The 21899-nt window shown below is 37.3% G+C and overlaps 1 protein-coding gene across 2 annotated transcripts in view; it reads right to left on the bottom strand.

The window, feature by feature from the left end:
• The window catches only part of LOC138706670 (uncharacterized), a 507718-nt gene that overhangs the window by 398290 nt on the left and 87529 nt on the right, over positions 1-21899 (bottom strand). For both annotated transcript variants that reach the window (XM_069836229.1, XM_069836228.1), the window contains exon 2: positions 15581-15762. In XM_069836229.1, the coding sequence (XP_069692330.1) occupies positions 15581-15695 (115 nt within the window). In that variant the 5' untranslated portion in view covers positions 15696-15762. The remainder of the gene's footprint in view (positions 1-15580; positions 15763-21899) is intronic.

Consider the following 21899-nt stretch of genomic DNA (forward strand, 5'->3'; position numbering starts at 1 on the left):
AACCTTCCATCATAAAGGTTTTTATTTTTTATTTTATTGGGTTATTTTACGACGCTGTATCAACATCTAGGTTATTTAGCGTCTGAATAATATGAAGGTGATAATGCCGGTGAAATGAGTCCGGGGTCCAGCACCGAAAGTTACCCAGCATTTGCTCGTATTGGGTTGAGGGAAAACCCCGGAAAAAACCTCAACCAGGTAACTTGCCCCGACCGGGATTCGAACCCGGGCCACCTGGTTTCGCAGCCAGACGCGCTGACCGTTACTCCTCCATCATAAAGGTAAATTACGCTAAGTAAATAAGTCATTCAGTACGTAGGATCGTGATTTTACTTCATATGATGATATGTGATAACAGTTGGCAACACTGACAAGACGACAATATTTGGTGTTTAGAAATTGTTCTTACGTGACCCTCGCTATAGTAAGTGACAAAATAGAGTGCTATCGAATCTGATTTCGACATAGGAACCCTGTAATATGTTCAGTGGCTTGTTCTTTAAGCTTATGTCAAACAAATCATACTTTTTAGTGGAGAAAAGTGGAGTAGGGTGAAAATTAAGTGAGGAAAGAATAACAGTGCTCGTTGCACCAAACTGAAATGACTCTGAAAACTGCCTTTAGTCGCGGTACGAAAATCAGTCAAACCGCGTTGCTTTAAACATGAACAGTATTTTCCTGATGTTTGCAAGACCCAAGTACACGTATAGACGATCAGCGATTTTTTTTGTCACGTGGCTATAGGATTTGAACAAATAAATTGTGAGACACACACGCAAGATTCTGTTGTTTATAAACAACTGCCCCATCCTTCCTAAAATATACATCTAAACAAAATATAACTTACCTCTTTGCTTCCATGCACTATTATATTATATTCCATTATCCATGTGCTAAAAAGGATAAATGTTCATCTCCCCTCTTGCTTAAAAAAGTCCCTTGTGCAGACACTTGTATTTCCCTATTTTGACTATGCTGACATTTTACTGACTGACCTCTCCAGCGACAACAAAACGAAACTTCAACGTGATCATAATTTGTGTGTACGTTTTGTAAGCAATGTTCGTAAATATGATCATATTACGCCATCCCTGGAAGCAATAGGTTGGCTTAAACTAGATAAGAAAATAAATTTACATTCACTCCTCTTTCTCTTCGAAATCTTGAACTCTTTTATTCCTTTGTACCTATCGTCTCGCTTCACTTACCTTTCTTCCCACGCTCTCGCCATGAAACAATACTAACAATACCACCCCATCGCACATCCTCATACTCATCCTCTTTCACAATAGCCCTGCCAAGACTCTGGAATTCGCTACCTGCTAGCATCAGGGGCTGTCGAAATAAAATTGAATTCAAACGCAAACTTACTAGGCACTTGGTCAGTAATTGATTTCTTGTAAATAGTTTCCTTAATCTATCAGAAAATATTTCAATATCCAGTAATTTCTTCACTATAAGATTTTGTTATTCTAGGTTTAATTTGTAAATATAAAATATTCTTTGTTTTTCAATGATAAATTTTCTAGCTTTCATTAGTCAGGTAATCTTTTCGTACATTGATTTTTATTGTTATTGTAATTGTAAATTTAATATTAATTGTAATTTTATTTGTAATTGTAATTGTAAATTTAATACTAATTGCAATTTTATTGTAATTGTAATTGTAATACTAATTATAATTTTATTCTTAATATTATAGTTGGAATTTCCTGGTAGAGGGCAGAGAAGGCCTGACGGCCTTATCTCTACCAGGTTAAATAAATAAATACTACTACTAAATACTACTAAATTACTAGTCCACAGTCCATGGGCCAAGGAATAGTTTACATCTTAGGTGCCAAAGAGTTTTCATCACAAGTGAAATATCCTCTTACATCACTATTTCTAAATTATATATTACGTTTCGTAAATTCATTTTCGTATCTGCTCGTACAACATTATGACCATGCATTTCCGTGACGTGATCTGAAGTGACGTCAAAAACTTTTTCCTTGCATTTTTAACTATGTCCTGATCGTACCTATGCAATGTAAAATATTACCATGGCAACTATACATTATTAAGCAAAGCCTGCATGATATAGTCAAAAAAAACAAGGTACAATAAAAATATAGGAAGAAAGTTTCTGATGTCACTGTATTTCGTTAATCTTAAGGTAATCTTCTTTGAAAATTCCTTGTTTGCATAACATACTACGAAATCACTTTCTCCCAGTTCACCTTCGATTCCTCCATACGTCACAGGAAAGAGAGGGTTGTGAAGAGATTAACATTTCCAAGAATTCTGACAGAGAGGCGGCTTTCCCCGTTCTCTTGTAGACAAGGAGAGCAGAAAACCTGACAACTTACAGCTCATGTCTACAGAGGATTTCGCGTCTGTAGACAACGAGATATAACTTCAGAAATTCTCCATGTATAAGGTTATTCGAAAGTCACTTCAGACCTTAAAACGTTATAAATATTATAATCCGAATGGTGCCTTGTTGGTATCACTTGTGAGGTTCAGACCTGTCTTCGGACAGTTGACTAAACAACAACAATACCGAGTGTGTCAAAAGTTACGTCCGATGTTGAATACAAGAAGTATTATTTCTCTGTTTGAAAACTATGGTTACCTGAAACAAACCACAATCATAACAACCATGACAATAATTCTATTCGCATTCATCAACAGTTTCACAAAATAACAATACTACTAATCCTTGTACATGGCGTATGCTTGCAGAAATACACTCAGGGACAAAAAAAACCGGACACTTTAATATTTCCTGGTATTTTGCAAAACATTATCTTCTCATATAATATTATGGTAGCCATCTGTTGTTATGGAGACGTGTATACATTGTTGATTGTTTTTTGTTTTATAAATAAAGCCATTACAACCAAATATTCCAATTTTGCTTTCGGAGTCTCAGCTATAACAATTCTGTCTCAACCATTTTGTGCTTCATTATCGTTATCATTCGTTATTTCTTTATTTTTACATTTTCTGAGTTTAAGTGGGGTTGTAACATTTGTCTTAAAACAAGATGCGACCTGAAGATGTGGCTCGAGCTGTAGCCCTTTACGATGATGGACGCAGTGTACGTTACATTGCAAATGTTATGAATATGGCTAGAAGCACAACCCATGATGCCATAAAACGGTATAGAGAGACCCTAGAATATACCAGAAGACCAGGTTCGGGTCGTCCAAGAGCTACAAATCCAAATGAAGACAGGTATATGGTGTTGAGAGTCCTTAGGGAGCGCAACCTGCCAGCTACTAGTGTAGCCCAGTAATTTGTTAACATGCAAGGACGCTCAAATTCGGCCAAAACAGTTAGAAGGAGGTTGGAAGCAAGTGGACTGATATCAAGCAGACCTGCAACTGGTCCCAGACTTCTCAGGAAGCATCGAGTTGAACGACTGCGTTTTGCAAATGATCACAGGGATTGGAGAAATGGACAGTGGAGCTGTGTTCTTCACCGATGAGTCCCGTTTCAATCTGTGCTCACCTGATGGACGTGAAAGAGTTTGGAGAAGGAGGGGAGAACGATTTTCACAGTGTTGCATTTCCGAAAATGTGCCGTATGGAGGTGGTGGAGTGATGGTTTGGGCAGGAGTATGTACGGATGCTCGTACAGAGTTGGTTTTTGTTGAAAATGGAAAACTAACAGCTGATAGGTATATAAATGAATGTTTGGCTGATCATGTTGTGCCATTTGGCCAATTTGTAGGCGATAATTTTGTTTTAATGCATGATAATCCACCGCCGCATATTGCCCATGCGGTCGGAGATTATCTCCAAGAAGTGGGAATCCATGTTCTTCCATGGCCAGCAAGGAGTCCAGACATGAACCCAATTGAACACGTGTGGGCCATGCTGGGACGGCGTGTTAAGAATAGACGACCGAGACCAGAATCGTTACAAGAGTTGAGGCGAGCACTTGGCGAAGAATGGCAACTTATTCCTCAAGAAGACATTGCTAACCAAATTGAGAGCATGCCAAGACGTATGGATGCAGTTATTCAAGCCAGAGGGGGTAATACCCGTTACTAAAAAGAGTTTTTAATGTTTAAGGCACCATAAAATGAAAAAACAGTTATACCAAACGATGCCATAGTTATACGCCCTTTGTAATTTTTTGTAAATTTTCTCATCAGAGATTTTTTCTTTTCAAATGTTGTCGTATAAGGTGCTAAATGAAACATTATTTTGTTTAAATAGGTTTAGTTTCATTTTGAAATAATTGGCAACAAAATACAAGCAAATATAGAAGTGTCCGTTTTTTTTTTTTTTTTTTTTTTTTTGTTTTCCCCCCCCCCCCCTGAGTGTATAAACCGAGCATAACTTTGTACTCACCGGCATTTCAGGTAAACAAAAACATTATACTACTCCAAAACAATAACATTTTTCACGTATTGGAATGGAATGGAATTTACGAGAGAGGGGCATTACGGCCCAGCACTGCGACCTGTTACGATCTATTGCGGTAACCCTCAAGATAGGTGCATTCCCAAACCCACACCGGCTGACTACACTAAGGTTCGCTACGTACCCAGGTTTCGAACAGGCAACCCCCTCGTCCCTAGGCCAGCCCCTCCGTGCGTAGTCAATTTAGTTTTGTTTTTCAGTTAAAAGTACTTTTTAATTTATACATGTCTTGCAAATCTAATCTTTCAGGTAAAGCTCCCTGTAAAGCAGATTTGAATAATTTCAAGGGAAAAATTGTTCCGGGGCCGGGTATCGATCCCGGGACCTCTGGTTGAACGTACCAGCGCTCTGCCAACTGAGCTACCCGGGAACTCCACCCGACACCGTCTCAACTTTTCCCTTTATATCTACACAACTCGGGGAAAAGTTTAGACGGTGTCGGGTGGAGTTCCCGGGTAGCTCAGTTGGCAGAGCGCTGGTACGTTCAACCAGAGGTCCCGGGATCGATACCCGGCCCCGGAACAATTTTTCCCTTGAAATTATTCAAATCTGCTTTACAGGGAGCTTCACCTGAAAGATCAGATTTGAATAATATATACGTCACTGTGTACGTTAACAGAAAACCACAATTCCAAGTCACACAGAGATTGTGTGCACTCGATGTGGGTCTCTGGCATTTCGTCAGTCCACGCGAGTTGTGTGGATATAAAGGGAAAAGTTGAGACGGTGTCGGGTGGAGTTCCCGAGTAGCTCAGTTGGGAGAGCGCTGGTACGTTCAACCAGAGGTCACGGGATCGATACCCGGTCCCGGAACAATTCTTCCCTTGAAATTATTCAAATCTGCTTTACAGGGAGCTTTACCTGAAAGACTAGATTTGCATAATATATACGTCACTGTGTACGTTAACGGAAAACCACAATTCCAAGTCACAGAGAGATTGTGTGCACTCGATGTGGGTCTCTGGTATTTCGTCAGTCCACGCGAGTTGTGTGGATATAAAGGGAAAAGTTGAGACGGTGTCGGGTGGAGTTCCCGGGTAGCTCAGTTGGGAGAGCGCTGGTACGTTCAACCAGAGGTCACGGGATCGATACCCGGTCCCGGAACAATTTTTCCCTTGAAATTATTCAAATCTGCTTTACAGGGAGCCTTACCTGAAAGACTAGATTTGCATAATATATACGTCACTGTGTACGTTAACAGAAAACCACAATTCCAAGTCACACAGAGATAGTGTGCACTCGATATGGGTCTCTGGCGTTTCGTCAGTCCACGCGAGTTGTGTGGATATAAAGGGAAAAGTTGAGACGGTGTCGGGTAGAGTTCCCGGGTAGCTCAGTTGGGAGAGCGCTGGTACGTTCAACCAGAGGTCACGGGATCGATACCCGGCCCCGGAACAATTTTTCCCTTGAAATTATTTATACATGTCTGTTTATTACAACGTTATTTTTACATCTTTGTTTACAAAGTTCATGCATAATTATTTTGCTCAATAAGTTCTAATACAGGCTTATAAGCGCCGCATCATGGACTGTTTTACTCTTTCCTTTATTCCAGGTGTTTGTTGTATCTGCTGACATCCTTCGTTAACACACTGGATAAAAACTTCAATGTTCTCAATATGTCTCGCGTACACAAATGCCTTTAAATGTTCTCATAAGTAAAAACGGGTTGAGGTCAGGGGAACAAGAAGGCCAAAACGTTGATCTCCCACGACCTATAGACTACATTTATTAGGGAATCGCTGACTTAGGATCGTTCTAGCAGCAAGAGAAAAATATGCAGTTCCCCATCATGCATCCTCTTCTATTTTTTACAAGGCCTACCGATTCAGCTTCCTAAGTCCTGAGACATTTGTTGTTTTATTTTTAAAGTTCAATATCATTCTACACTTCAACAAAAAGTCACTGACATACGGAAAAATGCTGTAAAAATTCTGCAGGTTACAGTTAGGACACGAATGTAGGTACTGCCAGTGCCTCACTTCCTGAGCTGTTTCTTTGCGGGGCGAGACGCAGAAAGGGTGAGTGGGCGGTCCTGGGTACCGCATGTGCCTACTACCCTACGTTCAACACATCGGCCTTTTAAGGATTCCTTTCGTCAGCTATGGAGCAAGATCAGCCATGGACAAGCGAATGTATAGGCTGTCCCCTCACAAAACAAATTATGTCCTTCTCATCAATTCCTGTAACTAAACACTAATATCAGTGGTAGACTACAGTCTCTACTTGAGATTATCGACCTAATCGCGATTACGGTTGTCACGTGCACACATCCGTAAACTCTTTCCTCTGTGGCAGTGTTCCTCAAACGTTTTTCCACCGCGAAACCCCTTTTAATCTAAAGTGTAATTGCGGAATCCTTGTAATATTTTATTAGTATTTAATAGTTAACAGACAAGTGAGAGCTAGTATCTCAATAATTCTGTTCAGTGGGACGAATGTATTTGTTTTTTAAGCCTGCAATATGGTTTTATGGCGGAAAGTTGTAGTCTCATTTATGCCATACTTCTGCATTTTGTCTTTTCGGTATTTTGTTTTTGTGGACACATACGCAGAGAATGCAGTGATGAAAGTGATAAGTATTATGGGTATTTCCTGTTTTAGACGTTTATTAGCCTAAACATATTGTTATTACGCATATTATTGCAATAATATTATTACTCATATTCTTGGATTATATTATTATTATTATTATTATTATTATTATTATTATCAGTTGTTTCATGTCATTATTGATTCATATTTTCGTAACATTTATATATTTATTTTATTTTATTGGGTTATTTTACGACGCCGTATCAACATCTAGGTTATTTAGCGTCTGAATTATATGAAGGTGATAATGCCGGTGAAATGAGTCCGGGGTCCAGCACCGAAAGTTACCCAGCATTTGCTCGTATGGGGTTGAGGGAAAACCCCGGAAAAAACCTCAACCAGGTAACTTGCCCCGACCGGGATTCGAACCCGGGCCACCTGGTTTCGCAGCCAGACGCGCTGACCGTTACTCCACAGGTGTGGACAACATTTATATATTTTTATAGTATCCACTAAATATAAAATAGCCACCGGTGCAGCCCAGTCGGCTAAGGCGCTTGCCTATCAATCCAGAGTTGCGCTCGGGCGCGGGTTCGATTGCCTCTTGGGCTGATTACCTGGTTCGATTTTTTCCCCGAGGTTTTCTCCAACCGTAAGGCGAATGTCAGGTAATCTTTGGCGAATCCCCGACTTCATCTCGCCAAATACCATTTCGCTACCATCAATCTCATCGATGCAAAATAACATAGTAGTTGGTACAATGTCGTTAAATAACCAAGTAAAAAAAAGTATAAAATAAAATTTAAAATCTTATAGGGCTCACGGAACCCCGGAACATACTTTGAGAAATGCTGCTCTATGGCAATTCAGCAATAATTGTCCAGACTGAACGAAGAGTGGCCTAGTGTGCACTTACATCGCCATCGCCATCAGAGATAATAGCGATAGTGGTAACCACGATTAGAGTATCCAGTATTATAAACAGTAAAGATCCCTGCAATGACATAGGATAATGTTTTCAGCACATATAATATGCTGCCGTGCCGCCACGCTGCAACTGCCATGCCGGTCCGAGCAGACCTAAGAGGCGTGGTTATAAGCACTAGGGAGCTCTCGGTTCAGGACGTGAGACACGGGCAGTATGTATCCTATACTTCGGGGTCTCTGCACATACATCTCATATCATCATCATGAATGAAGTATGATATAGTTCACTAAACTCTCAGGACTCAGGAGGATAATAAGCGTCACCCATTAATTGAAAAACTAAACGAAAAGTACCTGTAATTAAAAAACAAAGAGAAATTGGCTATATGTATTTATATGAATATTTTTGCTTGTTTTTAGGTCCTCTATCTATCCTCCAAAGGTTTACCACATATTCGTTAACACCCTGTATACAGTATCATTCATGACTGACGTGTGTAACTTGAGCTCGTGGTCCCTGAGGTTACTGTGGTAAGAGCAATTCCTATAAACTTTCTTCCGATTTTCAACTGTTGCAGAGTTATGTAAGTTTCATATTTCTGAGAACAACGCCTCCACTCTCGTGCAGTAAAAAGCAACAGTCCAACTCTTTTCAGTTCCGCTTAAGGCTTCGCTCGGTGTAGACGACTTTTTAAGTTCGTGAATTTCCATTTACGATTCCGGACACATTTTAAAATTCTAAAAACTGGGGTATAATTTTTATGTACACATTTTGCAACGGAAATGTTGCTGGCGCTGTTGTGGAAATATAGCTGCGACTGTCACCTGTCATATTGCCCCCCCCCAAACGAAACTACTTTAGGCAGGATACAAATTAAATGTTGTGAAACAAAATTTCTGCGGCGGACGACTTAAACGGGCTTTGCATGTTGTTGCTACGTTATCGTGTAAATAAAAGTTTGCGGTTTTCCACCAATTTAACAAATTAACGCATAAATTAGTAGAATTGGAGTTGCTGCCGTACATTGCAACTTCTGTGTAATGTGATATTATACAGAGTCTTTCATAAGTAACGAATCTATCGAAAAATTAACTATTTTGGATAATTTTTTAAATGATGTTCATCCTCACGAGAAAAAACCCTTCCCGGTGTCGTACAGTCGATTTGGAAACAAACTCCCCCTCCCCCTGCCGCCAGAGCTATTAAACGAAAGAATGGTTATTGTTTTAAATCTTTATTAAAACATATAAATGTAAAAACAGTTTCAATTGTTGACAAATTATGGTGTACTAGTATTTCTTACTTCGATAGGAAGTATAATAGTAATATGCGTTACAAGAGCGGTATGTTGACGTTTTCATGTTCGAGGAAAAGATTGAAAAATCGAAATGTAGTTGAGCTTTTTTAATTTCCGAGAACATGAAAACAAACATACCGCTCGTGTATCGTACATTATTTTGTGCGAAGATCGTTTATTACATACCTGAAAGAGGAATTTCTAATTAGTTGCAATGAAATCTCTATCTTGGTTTCTGTTCAATGACGGCAACTTTGCAAAACAAATATATCTATCTTCAACATTGTTCCTATGTTTTCTGTGTTTACTATACTCCAGCAGGCCGTGATATACGTCTGTCTTTTTTTTCCCCCAGTCCATGATGAGTCTGGAATCTTGTTGATTTTTTCACGGCTTCCTTAATGTTACTTGCATTACAAATACAGTAACGTTTGTGGTGTTGTAGAGTTTACTTAATTTTTTGCAAATATTTAAAAACAATAATTAACAGTGCAATTTAGGTGAAATTGCAGTGGTAAGTTTCAAATTTATAATTATTACTATTTTGAACGTCTTTAAAAATAATATGTTAAAAGCCTAAAGCAGTAAAATGAATATCGCGCTTAAGCGGTAAGAATAGGGAAATTGTCATGTGTGTTACGTTGGGAATACTGAATGTGGTATTTCACACTTACCGCGTAATGGTTTTGTGCGGAAAGCAAGCAAATACGCACGATCTCGCACAAAGTAAATTGTAAAATTAACCCCAACTCTTTGAAGAATAAACCTTTCATATCGAAATATAGTGGAAGCTCTTAAGTTCGACATCCTATAGTTCGACAGCTTACGTAGGAGAATTAGACACGCCCCTATACGGGCACTAAGAAATGGGTTCGCCATTTGAATGGGAATTGGTTCTGTGTCTTGTAATGATGCTTTTGTTAAAGGAAAACAGAATATTTTATTGATTAGGACATCCATATTTAATCACTCATTTTAAATCAATGAACTCTTCTTTCTCTATTTGAGAATTGTGCCGTTTGTGAGACGGAACTGTCGAAACCCACTGTGGTACTAGAAGCGCATACACAAGTCTCGGGGCGGGAAGAAAATGCAAGTAGAGTACTGTATTCGTTGGTGGATAACCAATAAGAATTTGTATTCATTTCACCTGCCACACCCAGTACACTTATTGGACTCAACTTTCAATTCCGTTCAGTCGAACTTAGGAGAGTCCACTGTATATATTGCACAAGCTGGAAAGTGATTAAATATTACTGTTGACGATATATTATATTGGAAATGTACCTGAGAGTTGTGGTTACTATTCATCTTCATCTTCATCTTCATCTTCATCTTCATCTTCATCTTCATCTTCATCATCATCATCATCATCATCATCATCGTCCTTGCAGGTATTAGGCCTAGTGGCCTGTTACGGTCTCCGTCTATCTTTTCAGGGGGCGTCCCAAAGATCGTCTTCCATGTGCTATATAGCAGAGAATTTGTCTTGGGAGTCCGGAACGGTCCATCCTATTGACATGGTTAAGCCATTTTTGTCTACAGAGGATGAGATGTTCATAAATAGGTGTCATTTTCAATTCTTTTGTAATTAGTTCATTCCTTTTGTGGTCAAGCAAGCTGTAGCCGGCAGTCCTCCTTAGAAATCTCATTTCCGCAGTTGTTAGGCGTTGAACATCTGAGTTTCGGACAGTCCAGGCCTCATTACCATACATGAGGACAGGTCTTGATAGAACTTCATAAGCTTTTAACCTGGTATGTTTTTGGGTTTTCGTGATTGTGAAAACCTGGTTGATGGTTCGTAAGGCTCCATTAAAATGTTGAATATTTTCAGATATATCAGTAACAGGTAAATATGTCAAATTATAACCTAAATATTTAAGTGAGTTTACTCCTTCTAACGTATGGGTTCTAATGCAAATTTTACTCCTAACTGGCTGTTTACCTTGGAACGTCATAATGTTTGTTTTGTTTGGGGAAATTTTCATATTGAAATTTTGTGCTATTATATTTAGGTGATGTATTGAGTATTGCAGCTCGTCTTCATTTGCAGCAAAAAGAACCTGATCGTCTGCATTATAATAATGTATCTAGAGTACAATTTCGGAAGAGCGGGATGTTTTCATGAATTGTTAGTCGCCAATGTCTGATGATGGAGTTGATATATATATTGAATAAAAGTGGTGAGAGGGGGCATCCTTGAACTCCGCAGTTCCTCGGTCTCCATTCGGTATGTTCTGATCCGATAGTAATTTTGATAATATTGTGGTTATATAATTCGTAAATTGTTCTTATAATTGCGTCTGGAACTGAATCATCTGCCAAAATTTGAAAGAGCTTATTTCTGTCAACACAGTCGAAAGCTTTTTCGTAATCAATAAAAGCCAAGTGAGTTTCTTTATTAAATTCCCTATGTTTTTCCATCAAAATCTTCAAAGTAAAATGTCCATCTGCGCAAAATTTTCCTTTTCGAAAACCATTTTGTTCTTCACCAATGAGAGTTTTGTAGTGAGTTTCCAACTTAAGTGCTATTATTCTTGAGAAAATTTTGTATCCACTATTTAGGAGACTGATTCCTCTGTAGTATGTGCGATCTTTGATGTTGCCTTTCTTGAAGATTGGGATGATGGTAGAGATGGCCGATATTTCACAAACCGATATTTTGTCACAGATATTTTTTTGTCACAGATAAACCTGTGACAAAATATCGCTATCGAAATCTGCTCCGTATCGAGTACTCTGTGATTGATATTTTCTCCTCTACGTCGTGGGTTTGCGCATGCGCACGGTACAATAACAGCAATCGGGCGGTAATATTTGATTATTCTTTCGTGATATTTTGTTCAATATTATTTTTTTGCAAAGTGATGATTTGTTGCGAAGTTATTAGCGGCATTATAATAACATAATCATGAGTCTGACATTTTGTTTTCATAGCCCGTCTGTAGGCCTACATATGTTTTATAAATATTTATATATTCCCCCGAGATTTTTATGAGTTTTAACATTTTCACATAACTGTGAATTTACGAATCTGTGACAGGTTAGGTTTGGTTAATTTAGGCTTAGTTATGCCTGCCATATACAATCAACTGAACCACCACAAAAAATCAAATTCAACGATTTTCACTTCCGAAATCACCTAAACTACCTCAACGCTAGTTTAACCCGAGGAAGTGCAACTGCACAAAAAATTCCTTATAAATGCAACGATTTTCATGTCCGAAATCGCCGAAACTACTTCAGCGCTAGATTCATGGTCTTATTGTAAATGACGTAGTGATTACACGTTTTAAATAATAACACCTTTGATTACCAGTACTTCTTGTGTAAAATCCTGTCTGATCAACTGTTTTCTTTTGTAATTATTTTCCAATGTTTTTCCGAATACTTATGTTTCGTTAATTTTTATTCTATGACTCAATATTATGTTAATGCACGACTTATTCATTATATTATATACAATAAAAAGGATCAATTTTTAAAACAATTAGGATAATCACATAACCTCAATTTCTCCATACCCAACTACATTAAAAATTATCAAATGATTCAATATCTACAATATAACCTCTTGGTACATGAGGTTAACTTTTGACATGTTACTGTTCAGTAAGGTAAGTATTTATTTGGTAATGGTACATGTACATAACTTATTTGTTGGATTTTCCTATATAAATCGTTGTTGTGTGGCGTGTATAGGGAAATCGTATTCACATTTCACTACTCTTCAATATTTCCTGCTAATTTTTATCGGTGTAATTCATGCATATTGTGCTCAACGCTTCTCCGCTTACTTATCGATATAAAATATCTGTGTGACAAAATCACCGATAAAAGTCACAGATATTTAATTGTCACAGTCACAGTTGTCACAGATACTTGAAAATATCGTTTAAGCTCATCTCTAGATGATGGTTACTATTCATAGCGATAAATAATAAACACATGTTCAATTTGATTCTCAACAATAGATTTTTGTTTATACAATGTTAAGCTTAACCAGTTTCATAATATAATAACGTCATACCGGCATTACAAACTATGCAGCTGCACTCTCGCTACAACTGCGACAATGCAATAACAAAACATTATCCGATTTCCACAAGGTGTTAAAGAATAAACTTCAGAATAGATTTACCAACAAGTTTAAAAACAAATTTCAATGTAAAATGAAAATTAAAAATAAAAAAGGAAAGAAAAAAGAGAAACAGACAGAAATTGCCGCCCTAGGCAACTGCCAAAGTTGCCTAGACATAAATCCGGCACTGACCGAACTTAGGCCCGTAACACACTTGCAGAGTTTTCGCTAGCGAAAAATGTGTTGCGAGAAAGTGGCGAAGAGCCTTCCTCCACACGCTTGGCGAGTTCTCGCTATCACAGATCACACCTCGCTATGATCATCTATGCACTGCCTTCGTGCAGAAAGCATTTTTCTGATTATAGTAATGACACAGTCTAGTATATACAGTCGCGAAGCTCAATACGTAGTAAATATGCAAACATTAGATAGTTGCTGACCACTAGGATCGCTAATATCGCCTCATTACAGGCAATGGAAAATAGTACCGTCACAGTCTATTGTTTCTAGCACCTTCAAAACTCAAGCTTCGTGACTGTATATAGTAGACTGTGGCAATGACTCGTTGGGGGAAATATTATAGGTTATGTATTTAGGTATATTGTCGTACTTAAATATATAACCTGTAAGTATATTGCCGTACTTTACAAATTACGTACGAACGCTATGTTGAATCTGAGTATTCAAATTATGAGGAAATGGAGTTACATGAACATATTTTGTTCATGAAAAGAAAAAGTAGGCCTAAAATTAAAGCCAGACATATCTGAAAATCACATTGTATCTTACGAAAATAAGGGCGAGTTTTGGACACTGGTTTCGATTTGAATGACGATACGTTTAGGCGTTATTTCAGGTTGAATGGACCTCAGTTTTTTGCCATTCATGATATGATAGAGGATTCTTTGCTATGTTCTGATTAAAATTATGTAAACTGTTAAGACATATTACTTACTTTACTTACAAATGGCTTTTAAGGAACCCGAAGGTTCATTGCCGCCCTCACATAAGCCCGCCATCGGTCCCTATCCTGTACAAGATTAAGCCAGTCTCTATCATCATACCCCACCTCCCTCAAATCCATTTTAATATTATCCTCCCACCTACGTCTCGGCCTCCCTAAAGGTCTTTTCCCTCCGGTCTCCCAACTAACACTCTATATGCATTTCTGGATTCGCCCATACGTGCTACATGCCCTGCCCATCTCAAACGTCTGGATTTCAAGTTCCTAATTATGTCAGGTGAAGAATACAATGCGTGCAGTTCTGTGTTGTGTAACTTTCTCCATTCTCCTGTAACTTCATCCCGCTTAGCCCCAAATATTTTCCTAAGCACCTTATTCTCAAACACCCTTAACCTATGTTCCTCTCTCAGAGTGAGAGTCCAAGTTTCACAGCCATATAGAAGAACCGGTAATATAACTGTTTTATAAATTCTAACTTTCAGATTTTTGGACAGCAGACTGGATGATAAGAGCTTCTCAACCGAATAATAACACGCATTTCCCATATTTATTCTGCGTTTAATTTCCTCCCGAGTGTCATTTATATTTGTTAGTGTTGCTCCAAGATATTTTAATTTTTCCACCTCTTCGAAGGATAAATCTCCAATATTTATATTTCCATTAAGACATATAGATACATTATTTCAAATGTTTAATTAATACTATTAAATATCATCAAAATAAAATATAGCCCTATTTATTTTCAGATAATCTGATGTTTGTCTCAAGATTTCTTCTTTAAGTTTCGTGTTTTTATAGTTTTCATCCCGTGTATCATATTAATAGGCCTACGGGTGACATCGTACAAGTTCGATAAGTTTCTAACTGCAATTATCAGCTATCTTTCCTCGTTTTCAAATAAAAAACAAAACAATTCATCGCCACCTGTGATATCTTTTTCTACATTCAATGGTCATAAAGAGTATATGTGTTAAACATCTTTGATAAATGTGTCAAGGAAATTCGCTGAGCTACCGATCCCAGCGAGAAACTCGCGCGAGGTTTTTGCCTCGAACGAGAATCTCTTCCAGTGTGTGGACGTCCATTTGAATCCATGTTATCAATGTTTTAATTTTCTCCCAACACATTTCTCGCTGGCGAAAACTCTTCAAGTGTGTTACGGGCCTTGTAGACGTCAAGAAGGAGTTGATATGGAGCAAAATAGCACAGATGCAAAGAGCGATACTGCACATCAACGTACGTGGAGTAACAAGCATCACCGGCACTGGAACACGATCCGAGACAGATGCAAACCTTCATACATTATTCAAGGAAGCAGAGCCGCGTGTGGGCCGTGAATTATGAGGTGGTTGCCTACCTTTTATCTTCCTGTTCTTGGCCTCCACGTTGAGCAGCGCGATGAGGATGACACTGACGAGGGCGGCGCAGGCGAACAGGAGCACTACCTGACCCGGCGTCTCGAACCGGCTCATCGCGGCGGTGTACTGCTCACGCCACCCCCGGGCTGCTCGTCACTGACGCCATCCACAGATCAAACTCCTGCAATGGACAACAAATGCTTCATATAGAGCAGCCGTGGCGAAAATGCCATCGCGCTCCGAGCCACTGTGTAAGCTGCAACGTGCACAGCACCTATGGAGGGAGGCGGACACCCGAAGGGGAAGTGAAGCAACTGTCTTATTAACGGTTTTTCATTTTCCTTACGTCAAGCACTTAAATATAATTTTATACAGTACAAGGCTACAAACTAATGTTTAGTACGTGTAACGAAGAAAGAAATGAACAAGAAAACATAGGACACATTATCACAACCTAAAATTAATTGTCTTCAGAATGTATCTGCGACAGAGTTTCAAAGTCACTTACTACCTGTCGTAGTTCATCAAGAAGGTATTTGTCTGTCAGTCGTGATTTAAATTTAATTTTTACTATTTTTCATTGTTGAAAATAATTTTTCACAAACGTAAGTTGTAGCGAACATGCCTTCAACAGAGCAAGCGAAAGAACGAAGCTTCAAATATTTATTTTTTGCCAAAGATTTGAAAAGTTCAATATTTGTAAAGTCCTTACATCTAGCTTTCATTTAACATCACAGTGTAAATCTGTGACTTTAAATTGAAGATCTAACCGCATTATTCGTACATCTGCTGAAAAAGGATCGACGTACAGAGATGATGATGATGATGATGATAATAATAATAATAATAGTAGTAATAATAATAATAATAATAATAATAATAATAACACTTAACCTTTTAGGGCCGTATTCATAGACATTCTTAGAGCGGGCTTTCGGTGCCACCGAATCGGTGCTTTATCAGCGAACTAACGTTTTTCGTATTCATAAACAAGTGTTAGCTATATGATATGATATGAATCCTGTTTAGCAAGCTCGTAGCGCGGGCTAGCGAAATGTCTATGAATAGCACCCTTAATGTTTCATCAGTAACATGCAGTAACTTATAATGCCGTTTTATGTTATACAACCATTTTCCTCGTAATACTTGTGAACAAATCATACATTTAATATTCTCATCATATTGTCAGCAAAAAATTGCATCGTCCCATCCTACTTGAAACTTTCGATTTTATAGAGGTACTGTACATGGTTTCGAGAGAGACATTGCGACGATACGCCACTCGCAGGTCAGAGACAAATACAAATGGAACGGAGTTTGACTCCAGTGAGTGAGAGGGTGGGGGTTGTAGGTAGGAAGCAAGGGAAATGCACTGCGAGCCACAATGTGCTCGTGAGTCGCATTTTCGCCACGGCTGATATAGAGAATGATCCAATGCCATTTGCCACTTTACAGTATCAGCAATTCGTTTCTGGAACTCCCTAACCAGTTCCCTCAGGAACTGTCGAACGATATTGCAATTTAAAATTAAACTGTTTAAACACGTGAATAATATTCATGTTTAACTCTCCTGTGTGTATGTATGTATATATTTATTTATTTAAGCTGGTAGAGATAAGGCCATCAGGCCTTCTCTTCCCTTCTACCAAGGGATTACAACTACAATATTAAGAATACAATTGAGTAGCTTAATATCAAAGACGGACATCTGACCTCAATCGAAATTTAGATAGCTGTGGTTTTTTATACAATTTTTCATGCTCTTTCCAGTTATAGTAAAACCATATGCAAACTTTAACACTACATTTATAAAATAAATTATGTTCAATATTACAAAGAACACTGTGAATTAAAAAATTGCCTCTAGATCAAAACTATGAAGACGACAGATGTCCGTCTTTGATTTAAGCTGCTCAATTACAATTATAATTACAATTAATATTAAATTTACAAATACAATAAAAATCAAAGTACTAAAAGGTTAACTGATTAATAAAGGCTAGACAGTTTATTGTAAAAGTTAAGAAGAGAGAGAATAAAAATTATTAATTAAGTAAAAAGTAAACCTACTCTAGCAGTAAGAAAATGCTTAATAAGTTTGCTTTTGAACGCTACTAAATTCCAATAGTCTCTGATGTCACTGGGTAGGGTATTCCACAAGCGCGAGAGCAAGATTGTGTATGATGATGAATACGATGATGTCTTATGTATATATGTAATTTTCCTCAGTGTTGTATAGTTATAGTTTACATTTGAATTTGTTATTCTTGTAATTTGTAATATTGGTTCACTTACCGCTTGCATAATCATTCAGTGTAACTTCTAGCCTTATATTATTTTGTAAATGTTATTTAGTATGTTTGCATTATTTTATTCAACTTGTGCTTGTATGACTATATATTTTTATTAGTGTTCTTTAAATATTAGTCTGTAAATTGTATCAACTTCTTTTGTTTCTAGCTAAGTGGAAGAGAAGGCCTGATGACCTTAACTTCGCCAGAATAAATAAATATTATTATTATATTCTTTATTTCAGACAAGCAAGCATTCTCATGAGGGCAGATTAAAAAAAAGTTTTTTTTTTTTTGCCATGTTAATAATGCCAACACAAGTGCTTACGCAAATTTTGACCACTCGAGCGCAATTACGAGACTCCAAGAAAGTAAGATTCGCTGAGCCCGTTTACAGAAATAAAGCACAATTTCATGGAAAGATGCATTGGAACAGATACGGAAATTGTTGAGCTATTTTTCAACATACTCCCCACCGGAATTGAGACATTTCTCTTACCGTTAGTCAGTTATTCAGTACGCAATAATAGGTTGGGGAAGTACAATAAAATCTTCCCCCTAAATCAACTTAATAAGAGAATAATTATTTCATTTTAAATAACCATTTATATTATATGACAAATTTCATATATAAATACTGAATTTCAAAGTTTTAGACATCAAAAATAATTTCGAATATATATTATTAACATATTACCTCAAAAGCCAAACTAAATACTCGTCAAATTATTATGCTTATTCTATAAGACAATATGCTATTCCTGTCCCATTATAAGCTCTAATTTCGGCCCAAGGCTATATTCAATTTATTCAATTCAATTTTATTTATTTCAAATATACAGAATAAAGAAATATAATTACAAAACAAACAAAGAGAAATACAAATAAAATAATACAAGCAATATAAAAAGAAGATACAGTAGTATTAACAAAATTTGAGACCGAATGAGCAGCGCTCGTGCTCGGTCGCAGTTCAGATATAATATTAAAATAAAAAAATAATAGTAATAATAAAAATAAATAAGTAAAATAAAATAGGAACTAAAATATAATTACAGCGGCAATGGAATTATATAATATAATATTAACACTACAGAAGAATAATATCGCACGTGAAAAGTAGGACTAATATATATGTCAAAATTATAGAATACAGTTATAATATAGGTTGATTAATTCATACACATAGGCTATAAATTTATTTAATCAAATTGAAGATATTAACACGTTTCTAATTTTCTTGTTATATGTTAGTGGGTTACATGTTAGAAGTTCTGGGTGTAATTTAGTTAAAGCATTGTACAACCGAGGGCCAAAATTTATGCTATGCTTTAGACCAGCAGATGTGAGACATTTAGGTTCTACTAATGTTGAATTAATATTTCGTCTTGTGTCACAATTGTGTGTCTGTAATACAAACTTATTACGATTTTTATGATAAAATTGTAACAGCGTATACTTATAAATTTGTTCAATATTAAATACATTAAATTCAGAATAAATTAATTTAGTTGGATAATCGAAACGTTTCTTCAAACAAATTTTAATTATTCGTTTTTGTAGTAAATTTAACGGACTAAGATTAATTTTTGTACTTCCACCCCAAACAATTATACCATATTGAATGATAGACTGAATAATGGCCAAATAAACATTTCGTAGAATTCTAATAGGTAAGTAGCATCGAAGATTAACGAATTTATAAATTGTTTTACGAAGCCTCTTACAAAGATAAGTAATGTGATGAGGCCATTTTAAATTCTGATCAATAATGATACCCAGATATTTGACATACGTGGCTTCTTTCAAAGGTGGACATTTACAACTTTTGGGATCTAAACAATTTTCACTGTGTATTATTAGTCTATATTTATCGCTAAATTTTAAATTTTAAATTTTAAATTTAATTTAAATTTAATATAATTCTTTCATTAAAAATTATCCTCACCTAACATTAATAATGATTTTGTTTTTAAAACGGAACAGCAGAAATTATTTCTATAAGCTTTTCTCTAGATTTTAAGGATATTTCCTGCATCTCTTTGTTATAACTAACCATATTTATTTTAATGTACTGTACGTTGTTTTTATTATTATATTATCTTAATATGCTTAATGTATAAACTTTTACTTTCCAAAAACACTCTCGAGCACAAGCTTTCGCTTTTCCGGCAGTGAGTTAATTACAAATTACAATACAACGTGATTACAAATTATTGGGCGATTTCAGGAGGCTATATCTTCACCAATATTGAACATACTTACTTTACTTGAACTTACCACCATTTGAAAGAAGGAAGTTTGACGCAGTGCATGAGGGTAGACCACTGAGGGAACCCAAGAGGTGGAACTTAAACTGAGAGGATTCATTCCGACACCAGGATGGGAATCCGGTGTGGCTTAGTGGACAGAGCGTCAGCACGTAGAGCTGAAAACCCGGGATCAAATCCGGTGTGGCTTAGTGGATAGAGCATCATCACGTAGAGCTGAAAACCCGGGATCAAATCCCGGTGCCGGAGAGAATTTTTCTCCGTTCCACTCATCCTTCATCATATGATGACGCAGAATTTCTGCATGGAAATATCATATGTATTTCGGTACATCGTAATCATATAGGAAGTTTGAAGTTTTATACTGACCTTGATGCAATCGATGTGAGCCCCACGTGTAATACAGAAAACGTTCAGGTGGTGATCCCATTCTTGCCAAACACTCTCAAACATGTCTTGTGTGACGTTCCTGATTGCTGTGTTAATGTACCTTCTCAATTCGGCCAATGTCCTTGACGAAATTCCACAGAAAGAAATCACACTGTGAAATCCGGCGAACGGGGTGGCCATATACAGAAGGTGCTGTCTACGTCCGTTGCACGACCAATCCATCCATCTGGTAGGTGTTTACTTAGGAAAATTGGTTAATGCCACAACTCACGGACGAGAAGGAACAGGGATTCATTTGCCAACAAGAAGAGCCCCTGCACATTGCCATGTGGAGTCCGGAGGTACCTAAATCAACACCTACCAGGTCGATGAATTGGTCGTGCAACGGACGGAGACAGGACGTTCTGCACATGGCCACCTCGTTCACCGGATTTCATGGTGTAATTTCTTTCCGTGGGGTTTCGTCAAGGACAAAGTTTATATACCTCCACTTCCAGCGACGTTAGCCGAATGGAAAAGGCACATTAACACAGCAATCAGGAATGTCGCACAAGACATGCTTGAGAGGGTTTGGCAAGAATGGGATCACCGCCTGGACGTCTGCCATATTACACGTAGGGCTCACATCGAGTGCATCTCAGATCAGTATAAAACTTCAAACTTCCCTCTTTCAAATGGTGGTAAGATCATACATTTATGCCTATGTCCAATATTGATGAAAATATAGCCTTCTGAACCGTCCAAAAATATGTAATTTTGTAAAAGAGCTCAATGGATTTATCATTTTTTTACTTTGTTATTTAACGACGCTGTATCAACTACGAGATTATTTAGCGTCGATGGAATTGGTGATAGCGATATATTTGGCGAGATAGGCCGAGGATTCGCCATATATTACCTGACAATTGCCTTACAGTTGGGGAAACCGTCGGAATAACCCAACCAGGTAATCAGCCCAAACGGGAATCGAACGCAGGCAAGCGCCTTAACCGAACGAGCTACGCCGGTGGCTCATTGTTATTATCACCATCATTAAGCAAGACTATCTAATAATCCATTAACACGAACATTTTAAAGGATATATAGAACTACATAGAACTTCGAAGTTAGGAGTTATAAATCTCTAATCCAATAACTTGAAATTCTTTCTTACATAGACTCAAATATCTTTCACCCAAGTCTCATTTATAGCAAAAACAGTAAAAATGATGATATCGTGCTTCACTTGCATTATTCTCACATCAATTCACTCGTATGCTGAAAATGCGTATTTACGTCAAAATCTCGATATTTATGTCTTTCAGCATCACAAAACTTCTGTTTATATTTAGTGTAACGATTAATAAAAATTTACGCAAGGAACATGA

The sequence above is a fragment of the Periplaneta americana genome, chromosome 9 (genome assembly GCF_040183065.1).
Source record: "Periplaneta americana isolate PAMFEO1 chromosome 9, P.americana_PAMFEO1_priV1, whole genome shotgun sequence".
NCBI classification, from domain to species: Eukaryota; Metazoa; Arthropoda; class Insecta; order Blattodea; family Blattidae; genus Periplaneta; species Periplaneta americana.